The sequence below is a fragment of the Anomaloglossus baeobatrachus genome, chromosome 7 (assembly GCF_048569485.1).
Source record: "Anomaloglossus baeobatrachus isolate aAnoBae1 chromosome 7, aAnoBae1.hap1, whole genome shotgun sequence".
Lineage (NCBI taxonomy): Eukaryota > Metazoa > Chordata > Amphibia > Anura > Aromobatidae > Anomaloglossus > Anomaloglossus baeobatrachus.
Genome location: NC_134359.1, coordinates 16,146,415 through 16,170,342, shown reverse-complemented (window position 1 = coordinate 16,170,342; position 23,928 = coordinate 16,146,415). Strand labels below are relative to the sequence as shown.

Genomic DNA, 23,928 nt, shown 5'->3' with positions numbered 1-23,928 from the left:
GGGGCTCTGATGCTGGGGGCTCTGATGCTGGGGGCCCTGATGCTGGGGGCTCTGATGCTGGGGGCCCTGATGCTGGGGGCTCTGATGCTGGGGGCCCTGATGCTGGGGGCTCTGATGCTGGGGGCCCTGATGCTGGGGGCTCTGATGCTGGGGGCCCTGATGCTGGGGGCTCTGATGCTGGAGGCCCTGATGCTGGGGGCTCTGATGCTGGAGGCTCTGATGCTGGGGGCCCTGATGCTGGAGGCTCTGATGCTGGGGGCTCTGATGCTGGGGGCCCTGATGCTGGGGGCCCTGATGCTGGGGGCCCTGATGCTGGGGGCCCTGATGCTGGGGGCTCTGATGCTGGGGGCCCTGATGCTGGGGGCTCTGATGCTGGGGGCCCTGATGCTGGGGGCTCTGATGCTGGGGGCCCTGATGCTGGGGGCTCTGATGCTGGGGGCTCTGATGCTGGGGGCCCTGATGCTGGGGGCTCTGATGCTGGGGGCCCTGATGCTGGGGGCTCTGATGCTGGGGGCCCTGATGCTGGGGGCTCTGATGCTGGGGGCTCTGATGCTGGGGGCCCTGATGCTGGGGGCTCTGATGCTGGGGGCCCTGATGCTGGGGGCCCTGATGCTGGGGGCCCTGATGCTGGGGGCTCTGATGCTGGGGGCCCTGATGCTGGGGGCCCTGATGCTGGGGGCTCTGATGCTGGGGGCTCTGATGCTGGGGGCCCTGATGCTGGGGGCTCTGATGCTGGGGGCCCTGATGCTGGGGGCTCTGATGCTGGGGGCCCTGATGCTGGGGGCTCTGATGCTGGGGGCTCTGATGCTGGGGGCTCTGATGCTGGGGGCCCTGATGCTGGGGGCTCTGATGCTGGGGGCCCTGATGCTGGGGGCTCTGATGCTGGGGGCCCTGATGCTGGGGGCTCTGATGCTGGGGGCCCTGATGCTGGGGGCTCTGATGCTGGGGGCTCTGATGCTGGGGGCTCTGATGCTGGGGGCCCTGATGCTGGGGGCTCTGATGCTGGGGGCCCTGATGCTGGGGGCTCTGATGCTGGGGGCTCTGATGCTGGGGGCCCTGATGCTGGGGGCCCTGATGCTGGGGGCCCTGATGCTGGGGGCCCTGATGCTGGGGGCCCTGATGCTGGGGGCTCTGATGCTGGGGGCTCTGATGCTGGGGGCCCTGATGCTGGGGGCTCTGATGCTGGGGGCCCTGATGCTGGGGGCCCTGATGCTGGGGGCCCTGATGCTGGGGGCTCTGATGCAGCTTTTACAAAGGGGCCCAATAGCTTCAACTCATGTGTTTAGGAATATGCTCTCACGTCACAAAATCAAAGTGCATTTGCTGCAACTTTCTGAGTGATCGTCTTTTCTAAATCATTTAAAGAGTTTACAAGGATATTGTGAATCTGGTCCATAGATTACAATGGGAGAGGCAGCTGCCCATTCCATAGCAGCAAGATCAAAGAAAGCAATTCTCTACTTGTTACTTATTGATCCCTGATATCAAACAGGTGGGATACATCGCCATCTAGTGGCAGCCATCGGGTACAGCATGCATATATTTCTCTTTTTTTCCATAAGAATCATTCATGAGATTTTTGGGATTCCGACCAGAGATTCTGAGATTCTGAGGATGATCTTCCTGCTGTTTCCATATCATCCATTCATTTAATGAAGAGTCACCCTGGGGCCATAAACCCTGTGGATGGCCTGTTTTCTTCCATGAAGATCAGCAGTTAAATTCCTTATGATTAGTTTTGTTTAGTAGATATAGTGGAAGAACCCATTCCCCAAATCAAAACCCAGTTACTCAAATCTTATGCTGACCCTTTATATAATTAATCATTTTATTGAGTCATTCCCAATGTTTCCCACCGATCAGCCCGTCCCACGGCAGCCAATGGAGGGGAGCACCACAGCACCATACACCACGCAGTGGCCGTTCTAAGGTACTGCAACTAAGCTGTCATTGAAGTGAATGGGATCTGTGCTGCGGTACCAAAGCCAGAGCATTACTCAGTATACTGCCATGGACAAAGGTTTTGAGGCTGACAACATTTTTTAGCTTTCACAGTTTGCTGCTTCCATTTTTATAGTGGCAATTTGCATTAACTCCAGATTGTTTTGAAGAGTAATCAAATGAATTGCAAAAAAATTGACTTGAAATTAACTTAGTAAAAAAACCCACCACTTTCCATTGAATTTTAGCCACAAAATGTCCGGCTCACATCATTTCAGTGATATCTTCTTCTTAGCTCAGGAGAAAGTTAATGAGGACAAGGCAGCTGATATCCTGATGTCATGCTGATTGAATAAGAGCAGACTGGATGATTTAAATGGGGGCTGGTGCTTGAAATCTGTTAAAGGGGTTGTCCACTATTTGGATAACCCTTTTTCATTCCTCATGTTTGGCTCGATTAAAATAAAAAAGTTTATACTCCCCTCCCTTGCTGGTGCTGTTCCAGCGGTGCTGTTCCAGCGGTGTTGGTGCTTGCATTCCCAGGGCTTAAGTGAGATTGTGATGTCCCGTGAGACCTGCACCCAATCCGCGCCGGATTCTCTCTCCTCCCTGCCTTCGGACAAATGATTGATCACCAAAAGATTAGCGGCAGCCGTAGCTCTCACTTCCTGTTGAGTACTCAAGCGTCCGAAGTCAGGGAGAGAAAAGCCGGCATTGATTGGGTGTCACAACCTCACTTGAGGCCTGGGAATGTCAGCACCGACATGGGAGAGGAGCATAAACGTTATTATTTTAATGGTGCCAAACATGGCTAACCCCTTTAATCATGAAAACACATGGCAACTTCATTGTTTTGCATGAAAAGGACTTTACAGGTAAGGACATTGCTGCTTGTAGCATTGCCTCTAAAGGCTGCTTTACATGCTGCAACATCGCTAGTGATCGCACCCACGCCTCCGTCGTTTGTGCGTCATGGGCAAATCGCAGCCCGTAGCGAACAATATCGGAAGTACACGTAAGACGTGCTTACCTGCCTAACGACGTCGCTGTGGCCGGCGAACAACTTCTGTTCTAAGGGGGCGGTTCGTGCGGCGTCACAGCGACGTCACTCAGCGGACCACCAATAGAAGCGGAGGGGCGGAGAGCAGACGCATGAAGGTCACTCCCGCCTCGTTGCCGGAGGACGCAGGTACGGTGTTGTTCGTCGTTCCTCGGGTGTCACACGTAGCGATGTTTGCTGCCTCAGGAACGACGAACAACCTGCGTCCAGAACGAGCAACGAGATTTTGAAAATGGATGACGTGTCAACAATCAACGATGTGGTATTTTGGATCGTTAGCGGTCGCTCGTACGTGTCACACGCAACGACGTCGCTAACGAGGCTGGATGTGCGTCACGAATTCCGTGACCCCAGCGACATCTCGTTAGCGATGTCGTTGCGTGTAACGGGGCCTTAACTCAACCATTTATTGAATCGTCAAAAACTTCAGAAAGGTTCAATTGCTGTGAAGAAGACAGCGGCCACCCAAGAATGTCCCGCAAATGCCTGAGCCATCTCCTAAAGCGGATCCAGCTACAGGATGGTTCAATGCTGCTGCAGAGCTTGCCCAGGAATGGCAGCAGGCAGGTGTCAGAGCATCTGCAACTACCAAGGGCAAAAGGCTTTTGGAATATACCTGGGGTTAAGAAGGGCAGCAAATTAGCTACTTCTTTCCAAGCAGAACATCAAGCACAGAAAGACATTCTGCAGGAAGTACAGGGATCGGACTCAGAGGACGGAGGTAAAGTTATCTCCTCTGATGAAGACCCTTCATACTGTTTGGGACATCTGGAAGAATCATTGTCTGGAGATGAAAAGGTGGGCGCTGTCCTAAGTCCTGTGGCTGACAACAGCATCCTGAGACCACTCATGTGTGGAGGCGTCTCATCCGTGAAGGAGGTTCACTCACAATTATACCTAAGATCACAGCCAGGAATTAAGAATGAGATCTCAAAATCCTCCCAGAGCGACTTCTCCCATCATCCAGGACAATGCGGTGACGATGCTTTTCTTCACCCACGATGGAGATATTGTCACAAGGCAAAATTGATAATTAAGTAGCTCGGTGAGCAAAACATTGACATTTTGGGTTTATGATCAGGAAACTCCCCAGATCTCGGTTGCATTGCGAACCTGAGGTCAGTCCTTCAAAAGCGACAAAGAAGAACCCAGAAATTGTGAAAACTCCGAGCCCTGATGAGACCAGAATAGGTCAACTGTCAGGATCTGCCCAGAACCCGATATCCCAGCCGCCGGGGCTAAGGGCAGCAATCTGGAGAATAAGGGGCAGTGCTGGGAATATTCAGTCTGAACAGAAACTTCATAGATTTGTCAATAAAATGTAACAACGTATGGAATGTTTATAACTATTCTTCAGTAACCATAGAAACGACTGATTAAAAGAGCTATTAACACTGAAGCAGCAAAGTGTGAAAACCAAACCATCTTCATACAAGTTTTACATCCTTCAGCAGCAAACAGCTATTTAGTGGGGGTGCCGGCCCCCCAATGATGGGATATTGATGACCTTTCCTTTAGGCTAAGTCCTCAATATCAAAGTCCTGGACTAACCCTTCAAGTAACGTCCTCATATAATTATGGTTTTGTTTCTTTATGTTCCTGAGGATTTCATTTACTTTTGCAGCAGTTAATCCATTATTAAATGCTCTGGGGCCGGGATCAAAGAAATCTCTGATCCCAACAGTTTAACCCTTTGACCATCAGTCAGGAGTGACTGTGCCAAGGTTAAAAGGGGCTCCTTCTGTCCTTCTGTCCTTCGGTTTACCTGTGTAGTCACCCGTGGGGACCTAAAAAAGATTGTAAAGACACCATAAGTCTGGACGTAAGAGCCCAGTCTGGTTGTTGGATTGTTACAATGTATCAATGTGTGAAAGGACAAAGCTGAGAAGCTACGTGGTATTATCTGTGCTGATACACTGCAACAAACCTTCAGCGACTTAAACATTGTCTATCATATCAAACTGTTCAAGGTTTTAAAGCTCCACGTGCGTGAAATCAACGAGACACAGACACCGAGTTCAAGATTTCTCTTTAGTTTTGTCGGTTTCTCATCATTTGAAAGATTATTTTACAATTTTTGATTTAAAATCACACACAAAAAAGAAGGCACTTGAAAAGATTCCGCTTTTCTCACCAAATGTGTTAAGAAGATTAGCTCCCATGTTCTCTCTGAAGACAGATATACAATAAAAATATAGAATATCATAAAAAATAACCTTCGGGAATATCGGTGGCCCCTTTAAGGGTTAAATATCTCCCCTGTGTTTCCCTGTAGACAATCCGTGCGGAGCATTGCACCCGGCTATTGCATTCACTATGCTAGAAAATTTGATTGGTGCAATAGTTATTGATTCCAAATCATTTTACTTTGGAAAGTGCCAGCAGCACAGAGGATTTCAGGTCATGTTTTATCAGTAGTCCTGTCCGCGAGGAATTCTGTTTTGTTTTTTTTTTTCATAAGGCACTAATAGCATTGGTAGGTGGGTTTTTTGGGAATGGGTTAGCAGTTATACACAAATCAATGGGATTCCAGGTAGTTTTTTAGTAATATTTTAAAGGCCAACGAAATACAATAAAAGGGACACACCAGGTAAAACTGATACAATGTGGCCTGAGGGATCAGAACATGAGTTTAGTCACGTTCCAGCCCTTTCAGGATGTGCATTAATCCTTTAGGTGCAATTTAATGTCAGAATTGAGCAATTCTGTAGTCACCACTAGGGGGAGCTCACTGCACATAGGTTTATAATAGAGAGCACTATATACACAGTGTGCAGTAAGCTCCCTCTAGTGGTGGCTGCAGGAAACTACAAGCAGAGGATTTGCAGCTCTGCATTAACATCAGTTTTCAGTAAAAACTAAATTTGTTAGTTTTCAAAGGTGGATCCAAACAACATGGTAAATGTTCATGGTCCTATGTTGGCCATGTGAACCTTTAAGTACTGGAGGTCACAGGGTGTTTTTATTTTCCAATCGAGAGTGTCTACAAGAAAACACAAGCTGTAGGGACAGACCTAGCACCGATCCCGTCCATGTCACTATCGCTCTAAAATCATATATACAGATATACATATTTATAGAGTGATAAACTACTTAAAACAAACATAAAAGTTTTATTTAACGCTTCGCTGCCCCCTGGTGGACACGCCGCACACAGCAATCAACTTTTTTTTATTTGTTTATTTTTTTTAATTTCTCATTTCGTTGCCTGCGCTGCAGCGGTTCCATGAACATTCCTGCCGTCCGTGTGAGACGAGTGACAATAAAACACTGCGCGTTAACGTCCATATTCCTTGGATTACAATCAAAATTGCATTTAGGAAAAAAAAAAAAAAAGAGAAAACGTCACTGGTTAAAAATAGTAGCCCGGCGGTAAAATGTGCAATTCCAATACAGCAAGAGGACTGAGCGGTGGGCTACTACTCTGAAGGGAGGGGTGTCATTAATATGTATTCACACAGAGCCCCCAACCCCTCCAGATCCATAATAAGGCACCGTGATGGAAAAAAAAAAAGATTTAAGGCAAAGGGTTAAATTTTGTGGAGGCGAGAAGGCACAAATTTTGTAATACGAGGTGAGCACTTAGCCTAATGTGTGTCAGATAGCGCCAAACATACAAGCACGTGTGGCCAGCGAGGTGCCAGATTAGTGGATTTTCTAGATTATTGGACGTCCAGACAATTAAGGATTAGGCCTGCACGCAATGATCCAACATGTCTGCTTTGCAACTGGGAACACGACAGACCAAAATATGTTCTGGACTATTGGAATTTAGACCCGAAAAGTGCACGATCAGAACTTCCACACCTAAATATTGGCACCCTGCTTGTATGTCGCGTGCGAGACCCTACAATATCCGATGATAGAAGGCACTTTGCGCCTCCACACGAGTTCCGGAGTCCTCGGATCAATATTGCATTTCAGAGAGCGGCCCGATCACCGTTCGGGGGGGGGGGCACGTATCAAACTAAAAAAACTGGCAAAGTTCCCCCATACACAAGCCTATGTCAAAGCAGAAAAGTGAAAACTGTGCCCCCCCTAGAGGTGCGGAAATTTCCAATAACGAACTGTGGTTCTATGGTCCCTAAATTGTCCTTTTACAACTTCAAAAAAAAAAAAAAATTTTTTTTTTTTTGGAAAAAAAAGTTTCAAACAATTCTAAAATCAAAAAAGTGAAAAATTAGCAGAATTATTCTTCAGGATTCCGAGTGATTAAGACCAGACCCCGCGTCCACGGGGTCCGGACCGAGCCCTCCGATCAATATAATATAAGAGGGGATAAAAACGTGAAAGAACAAACTTGTCCAAAATACTTCTCACCTGCATCATTTTGGGGGAAAAAAAAACAACAGCCCCCAGCTGGCACTAGTTCAATCCCAACTGTGTCCAGCACATAGGGAGACCCCCAGTGTGTAATCTGCAGCCCCCTTTATACGGCTACACCCACAAAAAGTAAAACAACAATTCCTAATGCTGGCGGCCGTCCTAATAATCACAACACTCAAACACGTGAATCAGTAATACTTTTCCTTGTGCCCCCTACTGGCAGCAGAGAAGCTCCCGTCAAGTCCCAAAAAACGGAGCGGTTCATAACCCCTGATCCCCGAAAAAAAAAGTGAAATAAATCTAAGAAAAAAAAAAAAAAGAAAAAAAAAATTGGAATTAAAAAAACAGTGACAATTTTTTAGACAAATATTATAATATAATATTTATAATATTATAAATATTTGAAAAAAAAAATAGCTGTGAATTCCTCGTTTAAAAACAACTTTTCATTAGTTTGCTATAGTAATTATTCCGCCTCATTTTCGCCAATTTAAAAAAGAAAAAAAAAACATTCGTCAGAAATACTTAGGGTTTTGGTATCAAAGCGGCAAAAAATGGGAACCGCCAATCCCATGGACACCGAGGCTTTATATATCAGGTGCCGGCAGCGGTAGTAGAGGCCACGCCCATTCTCTGGCCGCGGTGTGAGTGCGCGCTGCGGTATGAAGCCCCGCCCCCTGGCAGTCACTGGCGGGCAGTCACTAGCTGGCAGTCCTGCGCTGCTTTAGAACGCTGTACACGTCGTCCACCCGGCTCAGCTTCTCGAAGAAGGGAATGAGGTCCAGCAGCTCCGTGTCGCTCATGTCGTCAAACCAGGATATGACGGGCACCTGCGGGGGACACAGCGGTTAGTTATTGGCCGCTAATCACACCCAGTAAAACACACAAAATTGTTGCTTCTCCCTCCTGTCGTTGGTCCACAGAACATCCCCACGTGGAAACGTGCCGCCGGCAACATGGAGCGTCTTTAGGCCGCCCCCGGGCAAGGAGTGGATCCTACAAACGTTCATTTGGACCATCATCGGCCCATAAAAAAGGGCAACTCCAGGCATCACCCCCGGCTCCTCTGCCGGGGCAGTGTCCGACGTCTAGTTTCCACACAACTGGCACCGCCGCCCCTGACCGTCACAACTGCTTCCCTCCTACATCTGGCTCTCAGACGCTGCACACACAGCTCCACATCACACTGGCTACCTACATTGCTACATCTGTCAAGACGCACACTCCGCTCTGCTACATCTGTCAAGACGCACACTCCGCTCTGCTATATCTGTCAAGACGGACACTCCGCTCTGCTACATCTGTCAAGACGCACACTCCGCTCTGCTACATCTGTCAAGACGCACACTCCGCTCTGCTACATCTGTCAAGACACACACTCCGCTCTCCTACATCTGTCAAGACACACACTCCGCTCTGCTACATCTGTCAAGACGCACACTCCACTCTCCTACATCTGTCAAGACATACACTCCGCTCTCCTACATCTGTCAAGACACACACTCCACTCTGCTACATCTGTCAAGACGCACACTCCGCTCTGCTACATCTGGCAAGACGCACACTCCACTCTCCTACATCTGTCAAGATGCACACTCCGCTCTGCTACATCTGTCAAATCGCACACTCTGCACTGCTACATCTGTCAAGACACACACTCCACTCTGCTACATCTGTCAAGACGCACACTCTGCTCTGCTACATCTGTCAAGACACACACTCCACTCTGCTACATCTGTCAAGACGCACACTCCGCTCTGCTACATCTGTCAAGACGCACACTCCACTCTCCTACATCTGTCAAGACGCACACTCCACTCTGCTACATCTGTCAAGACGCACACTCCGCTCTGCTACATCTGTCAAGACATACACTCCGCTCTCCTACATCTGTCAAGACGCACACTCGGCTCTGCTACATCTGTCAAGACGCACACTCCGCTCTGCTACATCTGTCAAGACGCACACTCCGCTCTGCTACATCTGTCAAGATGCACACTCCGCTCTGCTACATCTGTCACGACGCACACTCCGCTCTGCTACATCTGTCAAGACACACACTCCGCTCTGCTACATCTGTCAAGGCACATTTAGCTCAACTACATCTGGCAAAATACACACTCGGCTCTAGTATACCTGTCAAGACACACACTCCGCTCTGCTACATCTGAAAACTGTGTCCAGTAGGGGAAGTGTAGTGGAGTTCAGTCTATCAGATGTTTAATTTCACAGATACAGATTTCACTCTGCTACAACCATTAGACTTCACACTGCTACATCACTGCAACCTCCTACAGGACACACACTTAGCTCTGCTACATATGAAAATCCCAGCACTGATCTGTCAAAAGCAGTGATGCAGCAGTGTTGATTTTATCAGACGTAGCAGAGTTTATCAATGTCGGATGTAGTGCTCTGCTGCATCACTGCTATATGTGACAAATCTGGGCTCTGCTACCTCGGACAGTAAACTCATCTACATCTGAGACTCAACACGCCTGGACTACACATAGAACTAAAGGCCCTGTCACACGCAGCGACGTATCTAACGATATATCGCCGGGGACACGGATTCCGTGACGCACATCCGGCATTGTTAGTGACATCGTTGCGTGTGACACCAACGAGTGGCCGCTAACGATGGAAAATACTCACCTTATCGTTGCTCGTTGACACATCGTTCATGTTCAAAAAATCGTTGTTTGTTGAGGACGCTGGTTGTTCGTCGTTCCCGAGGCAGCACACATCGCTACGTGTGACACCGCAGGAATGAGGAACCTCACCTTACCTGCGGCCACCGGCAATGCGGAAGGAAGGAGGTGGGCGGGATGTTTGTCTCATCTCCGCCCCTCTGCTTCTATTGGACGGCTGCTTAGTGACGTCGCTGTGACGCCGCACGGACCGCCCCCTTAGAAAGGAGGGGGTTCGCCGGACACAGTGACGTCGCTAGGCAGGTAAGTAGTGTGACTGCTCCTAACGATATTGTGCGCCACGGGTAGCAATTTGCCAACGACACACAAACGACGGGGGCGGGTGCTTTCACCAGCAATATCACAAGCGATATAGCTGCGTGTAACACCCCCTTAAGATGTAGCAGAGTATGGTATGTCATGTGTAATACAGCAATGCAGCACACTCAGCACTGCTGCATCTGACATAATAAAGACTGCAGCATATGATGCATATGGGGGAAAAAAAACAACAAATGTAGAAATCAGGGGTAAAGGGGGTGTTACATGCAGCGATATCGCTAGCGAGCGTACCCGCCCCCGTCATTTGTGTGTCACGGGCAAAATCGCTGCCCATGGCGCACAATATCGTTAGGAGCAGTCACACGTACTTACCTGCCTAGCGACGTCGCTGTTGCCGGCGAACCGCCTCCTTTCAAAAGGGGCGGTTCTTGCGGCGTCACTAAGTGGCCGCCCAATAGAAGCGGAGGGGCGGAGGTGAGCGAGATGTAACATCCCGCCCACCTCCTTCCTTCCGCATTGCTGGCGGCCACAGGTAGGCTGTATTTCGTCGTTCCTGCGGTGTCACTCGTAGCGATCTGTGCTGCCGCGGGGAACGATGAACAACCTGCAAGCTCAACAATCAACAATTTTTTAAAAAGGAACGACGTGTCAACGAGCAACGATAAGGTGAGTATTTTCCATCATTAATGGTCGTTCGTGTGTGTCACACGCAACGACGTTGCTAACGATGCCGGATGTGCGTCACGGAATCTGTGACCCCGGCGATATATCGTTAGATATGTCGCTGCGAGTGACGGGGCCTTTAGCGATTTGCATTGGGCAACTGCTCATAGTGCAACTCCCTAAACACAGGCCAGCTGTGTTAACAATGGCTGCAATTAGAGGCATATTAACCCTTTCTTGATGACCCTTCCCTGCGAGTAACTGGCAGTCCACATCCGCAGCTTCTCTTACCGCATTATCCGGATGGAAGATATAGGAGGCCGGGGAGTTGTCGATAATAACCAGCTTATTCAGGTCCCTGCCGAGTCGGCTCAGGTCCTTGACGTAATTCCCCCTGTGGAAGGCACAAGATTCCCGGAAAAGGCGGGCTCGAAACGCTCCCCATTTATCCAGCAGGTCTGCAACCGGGTCAGCGTACTGCAAGAAACGACGGATTGTGAGAGCGAGTGGGGGCAGGGGGTCACGAGAACCGTCAGCGGCGGAGCACAGGAGCGCGGACCACCTCCAATGTCCAAGATGTAGGGTCCTCACAGTGACCGCAAGTCTCAGCAGTAGGATATGGGGGTTCATGTATCCCACTTAAGTGATTGCTTGTAGTTATATTTTGGGTGAACTTCCCCTTTAAGGCTCACCTTTGCGAGGCTCGCGGTGAATAGAACGCACTCAAACATCTCCCCCATTCGTCTCAGGAACTCGTCCACATGAGGCCTCTTCAACACATAAACCTAGGAGGGGGGTGAAAGGAACAGACCAGGGGTCACTGAGGCTGCAGAACAGTGAGTGCAGCTCTGGAGGATAATACAGAATGTATCTCAGGATCAGCAATGTAATGTATGTACACAGTGACTGCACCAGCAGAACAGTGAGTGCAGCTCTGGAGTATAATACAGGAGGTAACTCAGGATCAGTAATGTATGTACTGTGAGACTGTGACCGGGGTTATCTATGACGGCCGGTATGTCTCGCCCCGGTTGTGCTCACTCCATGATAGAAAGTAAATCCACTCTAGGGTTAATGCTGTTTCCCTACAGGCTGAAGGAAGGGTTAAATGGAAACAGGAACAAGGGCAGGTGTGCCGGGTGTGGGGGAGTGAACAGAACTCCCTGAGCTCTCTGCTGGAGAGGCACATGTATTTTGTTGTGGACTTTCGTTTGGACATTAAAACCGTGTGCTGTGAACCTTAATGCCTGGATCCCATGTCTTCTGCTGCGCAGCCGACCGTGCTACCTCACATATGGTGGAGAATGCGGGCATGACAGCCGGTGAGGTGTAGCATCCAACCCTGGTGACCCAGTAGCACATGTCCTGGATTCGAGCGGCTATACTACAGCCCAAACCCGGCGACGCCATGGAGGACATACTAAGGCAGCAGCAACAGACTAATGCACAGCTACAAGAGGCTAATGCACAGCAGCAACAGACCAATGCACACCTGCTCCGGGCGTTGGAACGTCAGCAGCAATCCTTGCAAATGCAGGAAAAAAGGCACCAAGAACAGATGGTTCTCCTGGCCAAGTCGATCCGTGCCGGACTGGCAGCAACAACCCCGGGACCGGGTGACGACGGCAGCGTCCGGAAAGCGGTGAGACAAGCGTTGCAAAAGATGACCCCGGGGGATGATGTGGAAGCGTTCCTGGCGGTGTTTGAGCGGGTGGCCGAGCGAGAAAAGCTGCCGACTCCCCAGTGGGCTGAGGTATTGTCGCCCTATCTGATGGGGGAACCCCAAAAAGCGTACCTGGACCTCTGTACCGAGGACGCCATTGACTATGTGACCCTGAAAGCCGAAATACTGGCTCGGTTGGGGGTGAATACCTATGTGCGGGCTCAGCGGGTAAATCAGTGGTTCTATGAGGAAGCCAAACCCGTACGCTCCCAGGCCTATGACTTGTTGCATCTTGTAAAAAAGGTGTCGCAGCCTGACACTCTGAGCCCGGTGCAAATGGTGGAAAGGGTAGTAGTGGATCGTTTTGTGCGCACTTTACCCGTCACCGTTCAACGGTGGGTAGGACAGGGTGACCCGAGTACCCTGGACCAATTAGTGTCCCTGGTAGAGCGGCATGTGGCTACGCAGGACTTGATACGGGACACTGAGACTTTGCGTACCGCCCGTCGGTCCGGCCCCTCCAAGCCTAGGGCCAAGGACCCACCGCTGACAACGGTGCAGGAGTCCCCTACCGTCCCGTCTGAGGCCGCGGCCGCATTCCTGAGGTCCGGAAGGTTCTGTACCCTAAACGACAACCCGTCAAGGGGGTTTCCGTCCCCATTAGATGTTGGCGGTGCCAGCGGGTGGGACATATGGAAGCCCAGTGTCCACTCACCACAGAGCCCATGGATTGTGGGGTTACCCGGCGGGGTTCAATGTATTCTCAGGTGGTGTGTACCGCTGACCTGGTCTCCCCAGAGACGGAGCCCCACTTGTGCCAAATACAGGTGAATGGATGTCCGGTTACAGGATTGTTGGATTCCGGAAGCTTAGTGACCCTTGTGCGATCCACCTTGAGGACTAAAGTAAAGGCCACAGGACGTACCGTGGGGGTGGTTTGCATACATGGGGACCGCCGAGACTATCCCACGGGGATTGTCACCATCACAGCACCTTGCGGTCAGGTGCAACATGAGGTGGGACTTATTAACACTCTTCCTTATGACGTGATCCTAGGAAGGGATCTGCCCTATTTTTGGACTTTATGGAGGGGACCTCCTAAGTCCCCTCAGATATTGGTCAGTCCGGGACCTGAGCCCTACAATCCTGAATCCGGGACGCCTGCCGTAGGGGTCACCATGATAGGGACAGAGTGTGAACCCGATAGGTCACCCCTAGAGGTATTGGCAGGAGAGGCTGAGATGGTCGAGCCCATCCCGGAGTTGGAGGCGTCCCCGGATACGTTTGGGACAGCCCAACTCCAGGACCCTACGTTAATACATGCCCGGAGTCGGGTGACAGTAGTTGACGGGGTGGCACAGCTGCCCGGTGCCCAGGTAAGGTACCCCCATTTCGCTCTTAAGCAAGATTTACTCTACCGGGTAGATGAAATACGGGGCGTGGGGGTAGATCAGTTGGTGGTGCCCCAGCCGTATCGCCGGCGGGTCCTCGACTTGGCTCATAAACACCTGATGAGTGGCCACCTAGGGGTCAAGAAAACGCAGGAGCGAATATTGCAAAGGTTCTATTGGCCCGGGGTCTTTGGGGAGGTAAAACGGTTCTGCGAAACCTGCCCGGAGTGTCAGCTTACCGCACCCCTGACCCATTTTCGCAGTCCGTTGGTACCGTTACCCATTATAGAAGTCCCTTTTGAACGGATAGGGATGGATCTGGTGGGGCCCCTCGTAAAGTCCGCTCGAGGGCACCAACACATCCTAGTGATCGTTGACTATGCCACCCGGTATCCCGAGGCGATACCTCTCAGACATACTGCAGCAAAGCTTATAGCTCGGGAGTTGTTTGCTGTGTTCTGCCGGGTGGGGTTGCCCAAGGAGATCCTTACGGATCAGGGGACCCCATTAATGTCTAAAGTGACCAAAGAGCTATGCCGGCTACTCCAGATCAAGCAGTTGCGTACGTCTGTGTATCATCCTCAGACGTATGGTTTAGTGGAACGATTCAATAAAACCCTGAAAACCAGGCTCAAAAGGGTGATCTCCAAAGACGGGAAAGACTGGGATATGATGCTTCCCTATTTGATGTTTGCCATCCGTGAGGTGCCACAGGCATCCACGGGGTTTTCGCCTTTTGAATTGTTATACGGGCGACATCCCCGGGGATTGTTGGACCTGGCAAAGGAAACATGGGAGCAAGAGCCCACCCCCCATAAAAGTGTGATTGAACACATTTTGGGTATGCAGAACCGCATAAGCGCGGTCATGCCAATTGTGAAGGAGCATTTACAGGAGGCTCAGGCCGCGCAAAGCAGCCGCTACAATAGACAAGCCACCGTGCGGACCTTTAACCCCGGGGATTGGGGTTGGTATTAATCCCCACGGCGGAGAGTAAATTCCTGGCTCAGTGGCAAGGCCCCTACGAGATAAAGGAAAGAGTCGGGGTGGTTAACTATAGAGTATTGCAGCCCGGTAGGCGGAAACCTGAACAAATATACCATGTCAACCTATTAAAACCTTGGCAGGAACGGGAAAGCCTGATGGTTGATTTTTCCCCACCTCCCTCCTCTTCGGGTCGTTCACATCCGGCTCCAGCGACCTCCGGAGAGGACGAACCGGAAGTAAGGATTGGAGAAGCCCTCACCAAGCAACAGAGGCGAGAGGCCAGACTGTTGGTTCAGCAAAACCCCGATGTCTTCTCCGAGCTGCCCGGTAGGACCAGTCTGATACGACATGACATTGTCACCGAGCCTCACCTGAAGGCACGCCTGAAGTCATACCGGGTACCGGAGGCTCGAAGACAAGCCATATCAGAGGAAGTAAAGACAATGCTACGCCTGGGGGTCATCGAAAAATCCCGGAGTGAATGGGCTAGTCCGATTGTCCTAATACCAAAACCCGATGGCTCCTTAAGGTTCTGCAATGACTTTAGGAGATTGAACGAAATATCCAAGTTCGATCTCTACCCCATGCCCAGGGTGGATGAGCTGATTGATAGGCTGGGACAGGCGCGATATTTTACCACGCTCGACCTGACCAAGGGGTACTGGCAGGTGCCACTGACGGAGTCCGCCAAGGAGAAAACCGCTTTTGTTACGCCGGAGGGTCTCTTCCACTATGTTGTCTTGCCTTTTGGGTTACATGGCGCTCCGGCCACGTTCCAGAGGTTGATGGACCTGGTGCTGGAACCCCACCAGGCGTATGCATCAGCGTACCTTGATGACATCATTATTTACAGCTCCGATTGGCAGACCCACTTGGAACAGGTACAAGCGGTGGTGGACGCGCTTCGAACAGCCGGATTGACAGCCAATCCCAAGAAATGTGCGTTGGGACTCACGGAAGCCCGCTACTTGGGCTACATGATTGGCCAAGGAGTAATTAAGCCCCAAATTAACAAGGCTGAGGCGATCCAGAAGTGGCCTAGACCCCTGACCACGAAGCAGGTTAGGGCCTTCCTGGGTATCGTGGGGTACTACAGGAGGTTTGTAAAGGATTTTGCGGGACTATCAGCCCCCTTGACGGACCTTCTCAAAGGCAAGAAGTCCGTCATGGTGCGCTGGACTCCGCAGGCCGAGGACTCCTTCCGGGCCCTGAAGGGGGTCCTGTGCGGACAGCCCGTTCTGGTCAACCCTGATTTCCGGAAGGAGTTCATAGTACAGACTGACGCCTCAGAGGTCGGCCTGGGGGCAGTGCTGTCTCAGGTGGTTCAGGGGGAGGTTCCCGTCACCTTCTTAAGTAGGAAGCTCACCCCTCCCGAGCGGAATTATAGCGTAGTGGAGAAGGAGTGCCTGGCGATCAAGTGGGCCTTGGAGTCCCTACGCTATTACCTGCTGGGACGGCAGTTTCGCTTGGTGACGGATCACTCTCCACTGGTCTGGATGAGGTCCCCCAAGGAACGGAATGCCCGGGTTACCCGGTGGTTCCTTTCTCTGCAGAACTTCCGGTTTACGGTTGAACATAGGGCCGGTGGGTTGCAGGGCAACGCCGATGCCTTGTCCCGCGGCCCGTGTTTGATGGCGGGAGTTCAACCCCGCACGCTTGAACTGAGGGGGGGGGGGGGTATGTGAGACTGTGACCGGGGTTATCTATGACGGCCGGTATGTCTCGCCCCGGTTGTGCTCACTCCATGATAGAAAGTAAGTCCACTCTAGGGTTAATGCTGTTTCCTTACAGGCTGAAGGAAGGGTTAAATGGAAACAGGAACAAGGGCAGGTGTGCCGGGTGTGAGGGAGTGAACAGAACTCCCTGAGCTCTCTGCTGGAGAGGCACATGTATTTTGTTGTGGACTTTCGTTTGGACATTAAAACCGTGTGCTGTGAACCTTAATGCCTGGATCCCGTGTCTTCTGCTGCGCAGCCGACCGTGCTACCTCACAGTACACAGTGACTGCACCAGCAGAACAGTGAGTGCAGCTCTGGAGTATAATACAGGAGGTAACTCAGGATCAGTGATGTAATGTATGTACACAGTGACTGCAGCAGCAGAATAGTGAGTGTAGCTCTGGAGTATAATACAGGAGGTAACTCAGGATCAGTAATGTAATGTATGTACACAGTGACTGCACCAGCAGAATAGTGAGTGCAGCTCTGGAGTATAATACAGGAGGTAATTCATGATCAGTAATGTAATGTATGTACACAGTGACTGCACCAGCAGAATAGTGAGTACAGCTCTGGACTATAATACAAGAAGTTAATCAGGATCAGCATGCCGAAACATCTTTCAGGATCTTGTCGTTTGTGGCCGGCGCTGACCACAAGTAATCAAGAATAGGCTGAAAGACAATAGCGCAGCCTATCCTGGATTACTTGAAGCTAGCACCGGTCCGGAGAGTTGCGCTGGACATCTGGACAGTTTCAGGCTGTGGTGAATTACAATTCCTCCCTGAAATTTATATGGTCACTTGATAAAGTAACATAAGAGCGATGACTTACCTGGTGAACCGTTCCATCAATCTCAACAGGAATGATAAAGTCGGCATTATTGACCGGCTGGAAAAAAAAATAAAAAAATAACACAGTTGAACATGATCAGAAAAACATGGCTGCTTTCTTATTTACAGAAACAGTGCCCCCTTCTGTGCACAGGTTGTGTCTGGTATTGCAGCTGAACCCAATTTAATCACATATAAATAATCTAGGGGGCGCTATTCTTCTACCATTCCCATATACATGCTTGCTGGCAGTAAATGGATACATTATTGGTTACAAGTGATATCTGATCATCTGTCCAGATCCTGAGTGACACGGCTTGATATAAGCGATGCTTTGGACAAGCCCCAGCCTTGGCTTTCCATAATTGACTTTAAAAAAAAAGTTTCAGAACTTTTGCGCTCGTCTTTATTTACATTAAACAGGACTTATTATGATTAATACCTGAAGATCCCGGTAAGTTTACCTTGAACGAACTATGAACTAACGTCTCATCCAGATCAATGACCACACAGATCTTCCCAGCATCCTGCGGCTTCACCTCTGGCAGAAGATACTTAGTCGCCTAAAATGTGAAAAAGAGAAATATAGAAACTTTCCGTTATGTCTCGATACAAGTAGAGAAAGATGAACACAAATAATAGCAGGAATTCCGGGACAGTTCCTGCCTTCTCCACTAGATGGTGCTGTATGAACCTGGAAAGGCCTCAGTGATAAGAACAAGGTGCAAAATTCCTGGGATCTAAAGAAGGGAATCATTCCTGTAACGAGGATTGGATTACAGATTCCCCATTTACAGGCCGTCTCTTCAGGCGTCACTCATATCTGTGGGGCACGTTCTTTTTTACGGACAGCACACAGATCCAGAGCGGCATTCAGCCATTCACACATCGGTGTTCTCCGGTCCTCGAGACCCAGAGATCCCCGGATTCTCATCAAGTCTCACAGATCAGACTCAGCCATTATAGATTACTAGAAGGTGGCCCGATTCTACGCATCGGGTATTCTAGAATTTACGTATTGTGTAGTTCATGTATGATTTTTGTTATATATATATATATATATATAGATGTTGTTGTGTGTAGTTACCAAGTGTTTGTGTAGGGGCTGTACATGTTGTGGGTGTTGTCTGGGTGTGACGGGGGGTGAGAGCGGTGTTGTATGTGTGTTGCGTGTGTTGCGTTGTTTGTGGAGCGCTGTGTGTCTGTAGCGTTGTGTGTGTGTTGCGCGGTTTGTGTGTGTGTGTTGCGCGGTTTGTGTGTGTGTGGTGTGTTTTGGGGGGAGGTATGTTTTGTGCAATGTGTGTGTTGTGCGGTATGTGCGTATATTTGTGTGTGCCGCGGTGTTTGTGTGTTGGGTGCTGTGTGTGCGCAGCGTTGTCTGTATGTGTGGGTGTCTGTGTAGGGCAGTTGTTTGTGGTTCCCAGTGTGTGTGTGTGTGGTGTGTGGTGTGTTGTGCAGTGCGCGCGTGTGTGTGTGTGTGTGTGTGTGTGTGTGTTTTGGGGGGAGGTGCGCACTCCCAAACGTGCTCCATCCCCCATGCAGCGCACTCCCCATCGTGCTCCATCCCCCATGCAGCGCACTCCTCATCGTGCTCCATCCCCTATGCTGCGCACCCCCCATCGTGCTCCATCTCCCATGCTGCGCACTCCCAAACGTGCTCCATCCGCCATGCTGCGCACTCCCAAACGTGCTCCATCCGCCATGCTGCGCACTCCCAAACGTGCTCCATCCGCCATACTCCGCACTCCCCATCATGCTCCATCCCCCATGCAGCGCACTCCCTATCGTGCTCCATCCCCTATGCTGCGCACCCCCCATCGTGCTCCATCTCCCATGCTGCGCACTCCCAAACGTGCTCCACCCGCCATGCTGCGCACTCCCAAACGTGCTCCATCCCCCATGCTGTGAACTCCCCATCGTGCTCCATCCCCGATGCTGCGCACCCCGCCATCATGCTCCATCCGCGATGCTGCGCACCCCCCCATCGTGCTCCATCCCCCATGCTGCACCAGCATCAGCCTCTCTGCCCCCAGCATCAGCTTCTCTGCCCCCAGCATCAGCCTCTCTCCTCCCAGCATCAGCCTCTCTCCTCCCAGCATCAGCCTCTCTCATCCTAGCATCAGCCTCTCTCATCCTAGCATCAGCCTCTCTCATCCTAGCATCAGCCTCTCTCATCCTAGCATCAGCCTCTCTCATCCTAGCATCAGCCTCTCTCATCCTAGCATCAGCCTCTCTCATCCTAGCATCAGCCTCTCTCCTCTCAGCATCAGCCTCTCTCCTCTCAGCATCAGCCTCTCCTCTCTGTCCCCAGCATCAGCCTCTCTCCTCCCAGCCTTCCCCAGCATCAGCCTCTCTCCTCCCAGCCTCCGTCCTCCCACCGTCCCCCAGCATCAGCCTCCCTCTCCCAGCCTCCCCCAGCACCAGCCTCCCCCAGCATCAGCCTCTCTTCTCTCAGCCTACCTCTCCCAGCCTCCCTCCTCCCAGCCTCCCTCAGCATCAGCCTCCCTCTCCCAGCCTCCCAAAGCATCAGCCTCCGCCAGCATCAGCCTCTCTCCTTCCAGCCTCCTCCAGCATCAGCCTCCCTCTCCCAGCCTTCCCCAGGATCAGCCTCTCTCCTCCCAGCCTCCGTCCTCCCAGCCTTCCCCAGCATCAGCTTTCCCCTCCCAGCCTCCCTCAGCATCAGCCTTCCCCAGCATCAGCCTCTCTCCTCCCAGCCTCAGCCTCTCTCCTTCCAGCCTCCCCCAGCATCAGCCTCTCTCCTTCCAGCCTCCCTCAGCATCAGCCTCCCTTTCCCAGCCTTCCCCAGGATCAGCCTCTCTCCTCCCAGCCTCCTTCCTCCCAGCCTCCCCCTCCCAGCCTCCCTCAGCATCAGCCTTCCGCTCCCAGTCTCCCCCAGCATCAGCCTCCCCAAGCATCAGCCTCCACCAGCATCAGCCTCTCTCCTTCCAGCCTCCCCAGCATCAGCTTCTGTCCTTCCAGCCTCCCTCAGCATCAGCCTCTCGTTCCCAGCCTTCCCCATGATCAGCCTCTCTGCTCCCAGCCTCCTCCAGCACGCCGTGCTCCTCTGCCGACACTCACACACCCGATCGCATCCACTCACACACACCCGATCGCATCCACTCACACACACCCGATCGCATCCACTCACACACACCCGATCGCATCCACTCACACACACCCGATCGCATCCACTCACAAACACCCGATCGCATCCACTCACACACACCCGATCGCATCCACTCACACACACCCGATCGCATCCACTCACACACACACAACCGATCGCATACACTCACACACACAGACACTGACGATATCGCACATACGCGCTCACAGTCACAACATCCGGACATACCACATGCTTCTGGCCATGTGATCCTCCGGCAGGTCCTGGAAGCTCACAGCACAGTATCGAGGCCGAGAAGCAAGCGATATCGCCGGATGCTGTGAGTGTGTGGATGCGATGTGTGTGTGAGGTGTGTGTGAGGTGTGTGTGAGGTGTTTGTGAGAGTGAGTGCGATCTGATGTGTGTGTGTATGCGTGTGTGTGTGCTGTTATGTTTGTGCATGTGGAAGTCCTGCCGCTGCAGGACCTTGATTTACTGGTAACTATGCAAGCATGGTTACCAGCGCAACACGTCCCCTGCTCGCACGGGAGCCAACACCAGCATACGGCGGCGGCGTACGCTGATGTGGGCTCCCGTTGGTGAGGGGGGAAAGGGGGGGGGAGTACAGTACTCACCTGGGATTCGTGGCTCCGTGACCGTGTCAGTTCGGGCAATGGGGGGGGGGAGCGAGAGCTAACGTCTATTGCGTGAGGGGGACGGGGCGTGGCGTGGGCGAGTTGCCAATGCCTGCAGGGTGCCGGGGCGAGAGGCCAATCTGTGGGGGGGGGGCAGAGCCTGGGCGAGCGGCTGGCCAATCCGTTTGGGGGGGCGGGGCCATGGCGAACCCAGCGGCCAATCAGCTTTGTGTCACCGTAAGGACATGTCACGGTGACACAATTTTGGAGCATGACAGACAGAATAAGGCAATTATATATATAGATGGGGATCCATGAAAAAAAGATGAAAGTAGGAAGAAACTAAGATGGCCCAAAATAAAAATAAATCGGTCTGTTTCTCTTGGTTGGTAACACATAGAGATGTATGAATGCTGCCTAAGTGTGCAATAATCAATATTATATAAGATAACAGACCCACAAAAAGTCCTATTAGGCTGAGACCGCACTTTGTGTTCTACTTGCAGTTCTAAAAGCACGTTTTGGGCTTAATTGATTTGACCAAATTTGCCTTTTTCAGAACTTTAGCGCTGAAAACGCATGCGTATTTACCGCTTTTTTGATGCGTTTTCAGCGCTTTTTACCTGCTTTTTCACCTGCGTTTTGACAAATGCGTTTTGAACACCAAGACACTGCTAAATAAAGGTTTAGTCAAACACAATCAAAAAAGAGAAAAAAAGGATCATATCTATATTAATGGAAAAATAATGAAAATAGATATATTTCATTAAATTATAGCAGTAATATAGCGGTAATATACATTTTATCGCTAAAATAGAAATAAATGCATATTTTTCTTAAATTTAATTGTCGGACTATGTGTGTGTGTAAAGGGACAAATAAATCATTATTTTGATGTCCAAAACGCATGTTTTCTGCACTGAAAAAGCAGGTAAAACGCAGGAATTTGCTGGAATCTTGGTTTTTGCCATTTCTCATAGATTTCAATGTTACCAAAACGCACCCAAAATGGCAAAAACAATTGACATGCTGCTTCTTTGAACGCATGATTTTTGCCACAAAATATGCAAATTAAACGCAGTGTTCAGAAACGCAAAGTGCAGTCTGAAAATCACCATTTTCCATAGACTTTGCTGTGAAATCAAAACGCATGCCTTTTGGCATGAAAAAAGTGCTTCTCAAAACGGACCTAAAAAGCAGCAAAAACGCAGGTGGAAACGCAAAGTGTGGTCAGCCTTAGAGAAATAACTTGTGGCCCAAAAACAGTCCTTCAACCAGAAATGTGTGAGCCTTGTGATTTGAAAGGAAAGCTTACCTCCTGTATTATACTCCAGAGCTGCACTCACTATTCTGCTGGTGCAGTCACTGTGTACATACATTACTGATCCTGAGTTACCTCCTGTATTATACTCCAGAGCTGTACTCACTATTCTGCTGGTGCAGTCACTGTGTACATACATTACATTACTGATCCTGAGTTACCTCCTGTATTATATTCCAGAGCTGTACTCACTATTCTGCTGGTGCAATCACTGTATACATACATTACATTACTGATCCTGAGTTACCTCCTGTATTATACTCCAGGACTGCACTCACTATTCTGCTGGTGCAGTCACTGTGCACATACATTACATTACTGATCCTGAGTTACATCCTGTATCATACTCCAGAGCTGCACTCACTATTCTGCTGGTGCAGTCACTGTGTACATACATTACATTACTGATCCTAAGTTACCTCCCTGTATTATACTCCAGAGCTGCACTCACTATTCTGCTGGTGCAGTCACTGTGTACATACATTACATTACTGATCCTGAGTTACCTCCTGTATTATACTTCAGAGCTGCACTCACTATTACTTATACTGTACTATACTCCGGAGCTGCACTCGCTATTCTGCAGAATTGAATTATTCCAGCTTCTCTTGAATGTACAGTAATGTCACTGCCTCACAGGATCTCAGTTTGGCTGTTAGGAGCTATGTTGACGGACAAACTGGGTCACTTAATCATCCCCGCATTTTCTTGCTATATGATCCCGACATCTTGTGCGCTGGGATCTGCTGCACGGGGGATCGGTTTCCAATCCTAAGATCAGGTGAGGGAATTGTTATTCGTGCAATTCCTTTGTATATTTTTTTGGAACTTCCCTTGAAGAGGTGGTGCCATGAGCACATAGGAGCGCGGCGCTCACCTTGGGGACCGATCCATTCTCTTCTGTTAGGAGGGGCGCATTGTTATTCACAGGAAGGGGCTCGGCATCCTCCTGACACAGGCAGCAGAAGAGCGAGTGGAAGATGCTGCGACTCCGAGGCTTCTTGGAGGAGGAAGAGCTGTGAACACCTGAGGATAAAGACAAGACCAGATATGAAGCAGGGGTGATGGGGAGCGAGACCCCAATATCCTCATCACAGCAACCTCATTAACCCCATCCTTCCCTGTCAACTGAGCAGATCAATGGCGCAGACAGTGGCCGGACCAGGAGGGATTACTGTGTCCTTAAGAGATGAGCGCAGATCATCGCACCGTAATCCGACTGCGGTTAACAAGATGTAATGAAATAGGAAAGATGGAGGCGACAACAGCCAGCGGAAATCCAGAATCCACCCTGGTGTACCTAATCCCATCA

The 23,928-nt window shown here is 50.5% G+C and overlaps 1 protein-coding gene across 1 annotated transcript in view; it reads right to left on the bottom strand.

Annotated features, from left to right (window-relative positions):
- Positions 1 to 5,013: 5,013 nt before the first annotated feature.
- The window catches only part of CTDSP1 (CTD small phosphatase 1), a 42,410-nt gene continuing 23,495 nt past the window's right edge, over positions 5,014 to 23,928 (bottom strand). The window contains exons 2-7 of the mRNA XM_075317071.1: positions 23,494 to 23,642; positions 18,019 to 18,117; positions 17,556 to 17,612; positions 11,655 to 11,747; positions 11,254 to 11,439; positions 5,014 to 8,157 (exon numbers count right to left, since the gene is read on the bottom strand). Coding sequence (XP_075173186.1) covers positions 8,029 to 8,157; positions 11,254 to 11,439; positions 11,655 to 11,747; positions 17,556 to 17,612; positions 18,019 to 18,117; positions 23,494 to 23,642 — 713 coding nt within the window. The 3' untranslated portion in view covers positions 5,014 to 8,028. The remainder of the gene's footprint in view (positions 8,158 to 11,253; positions 11,440 to 11,654; positions 11,748 to 17,555; positions 17,613 to 18,018; positions 18,118 to 23,493; positions 23,643 to 23,928) is intronic.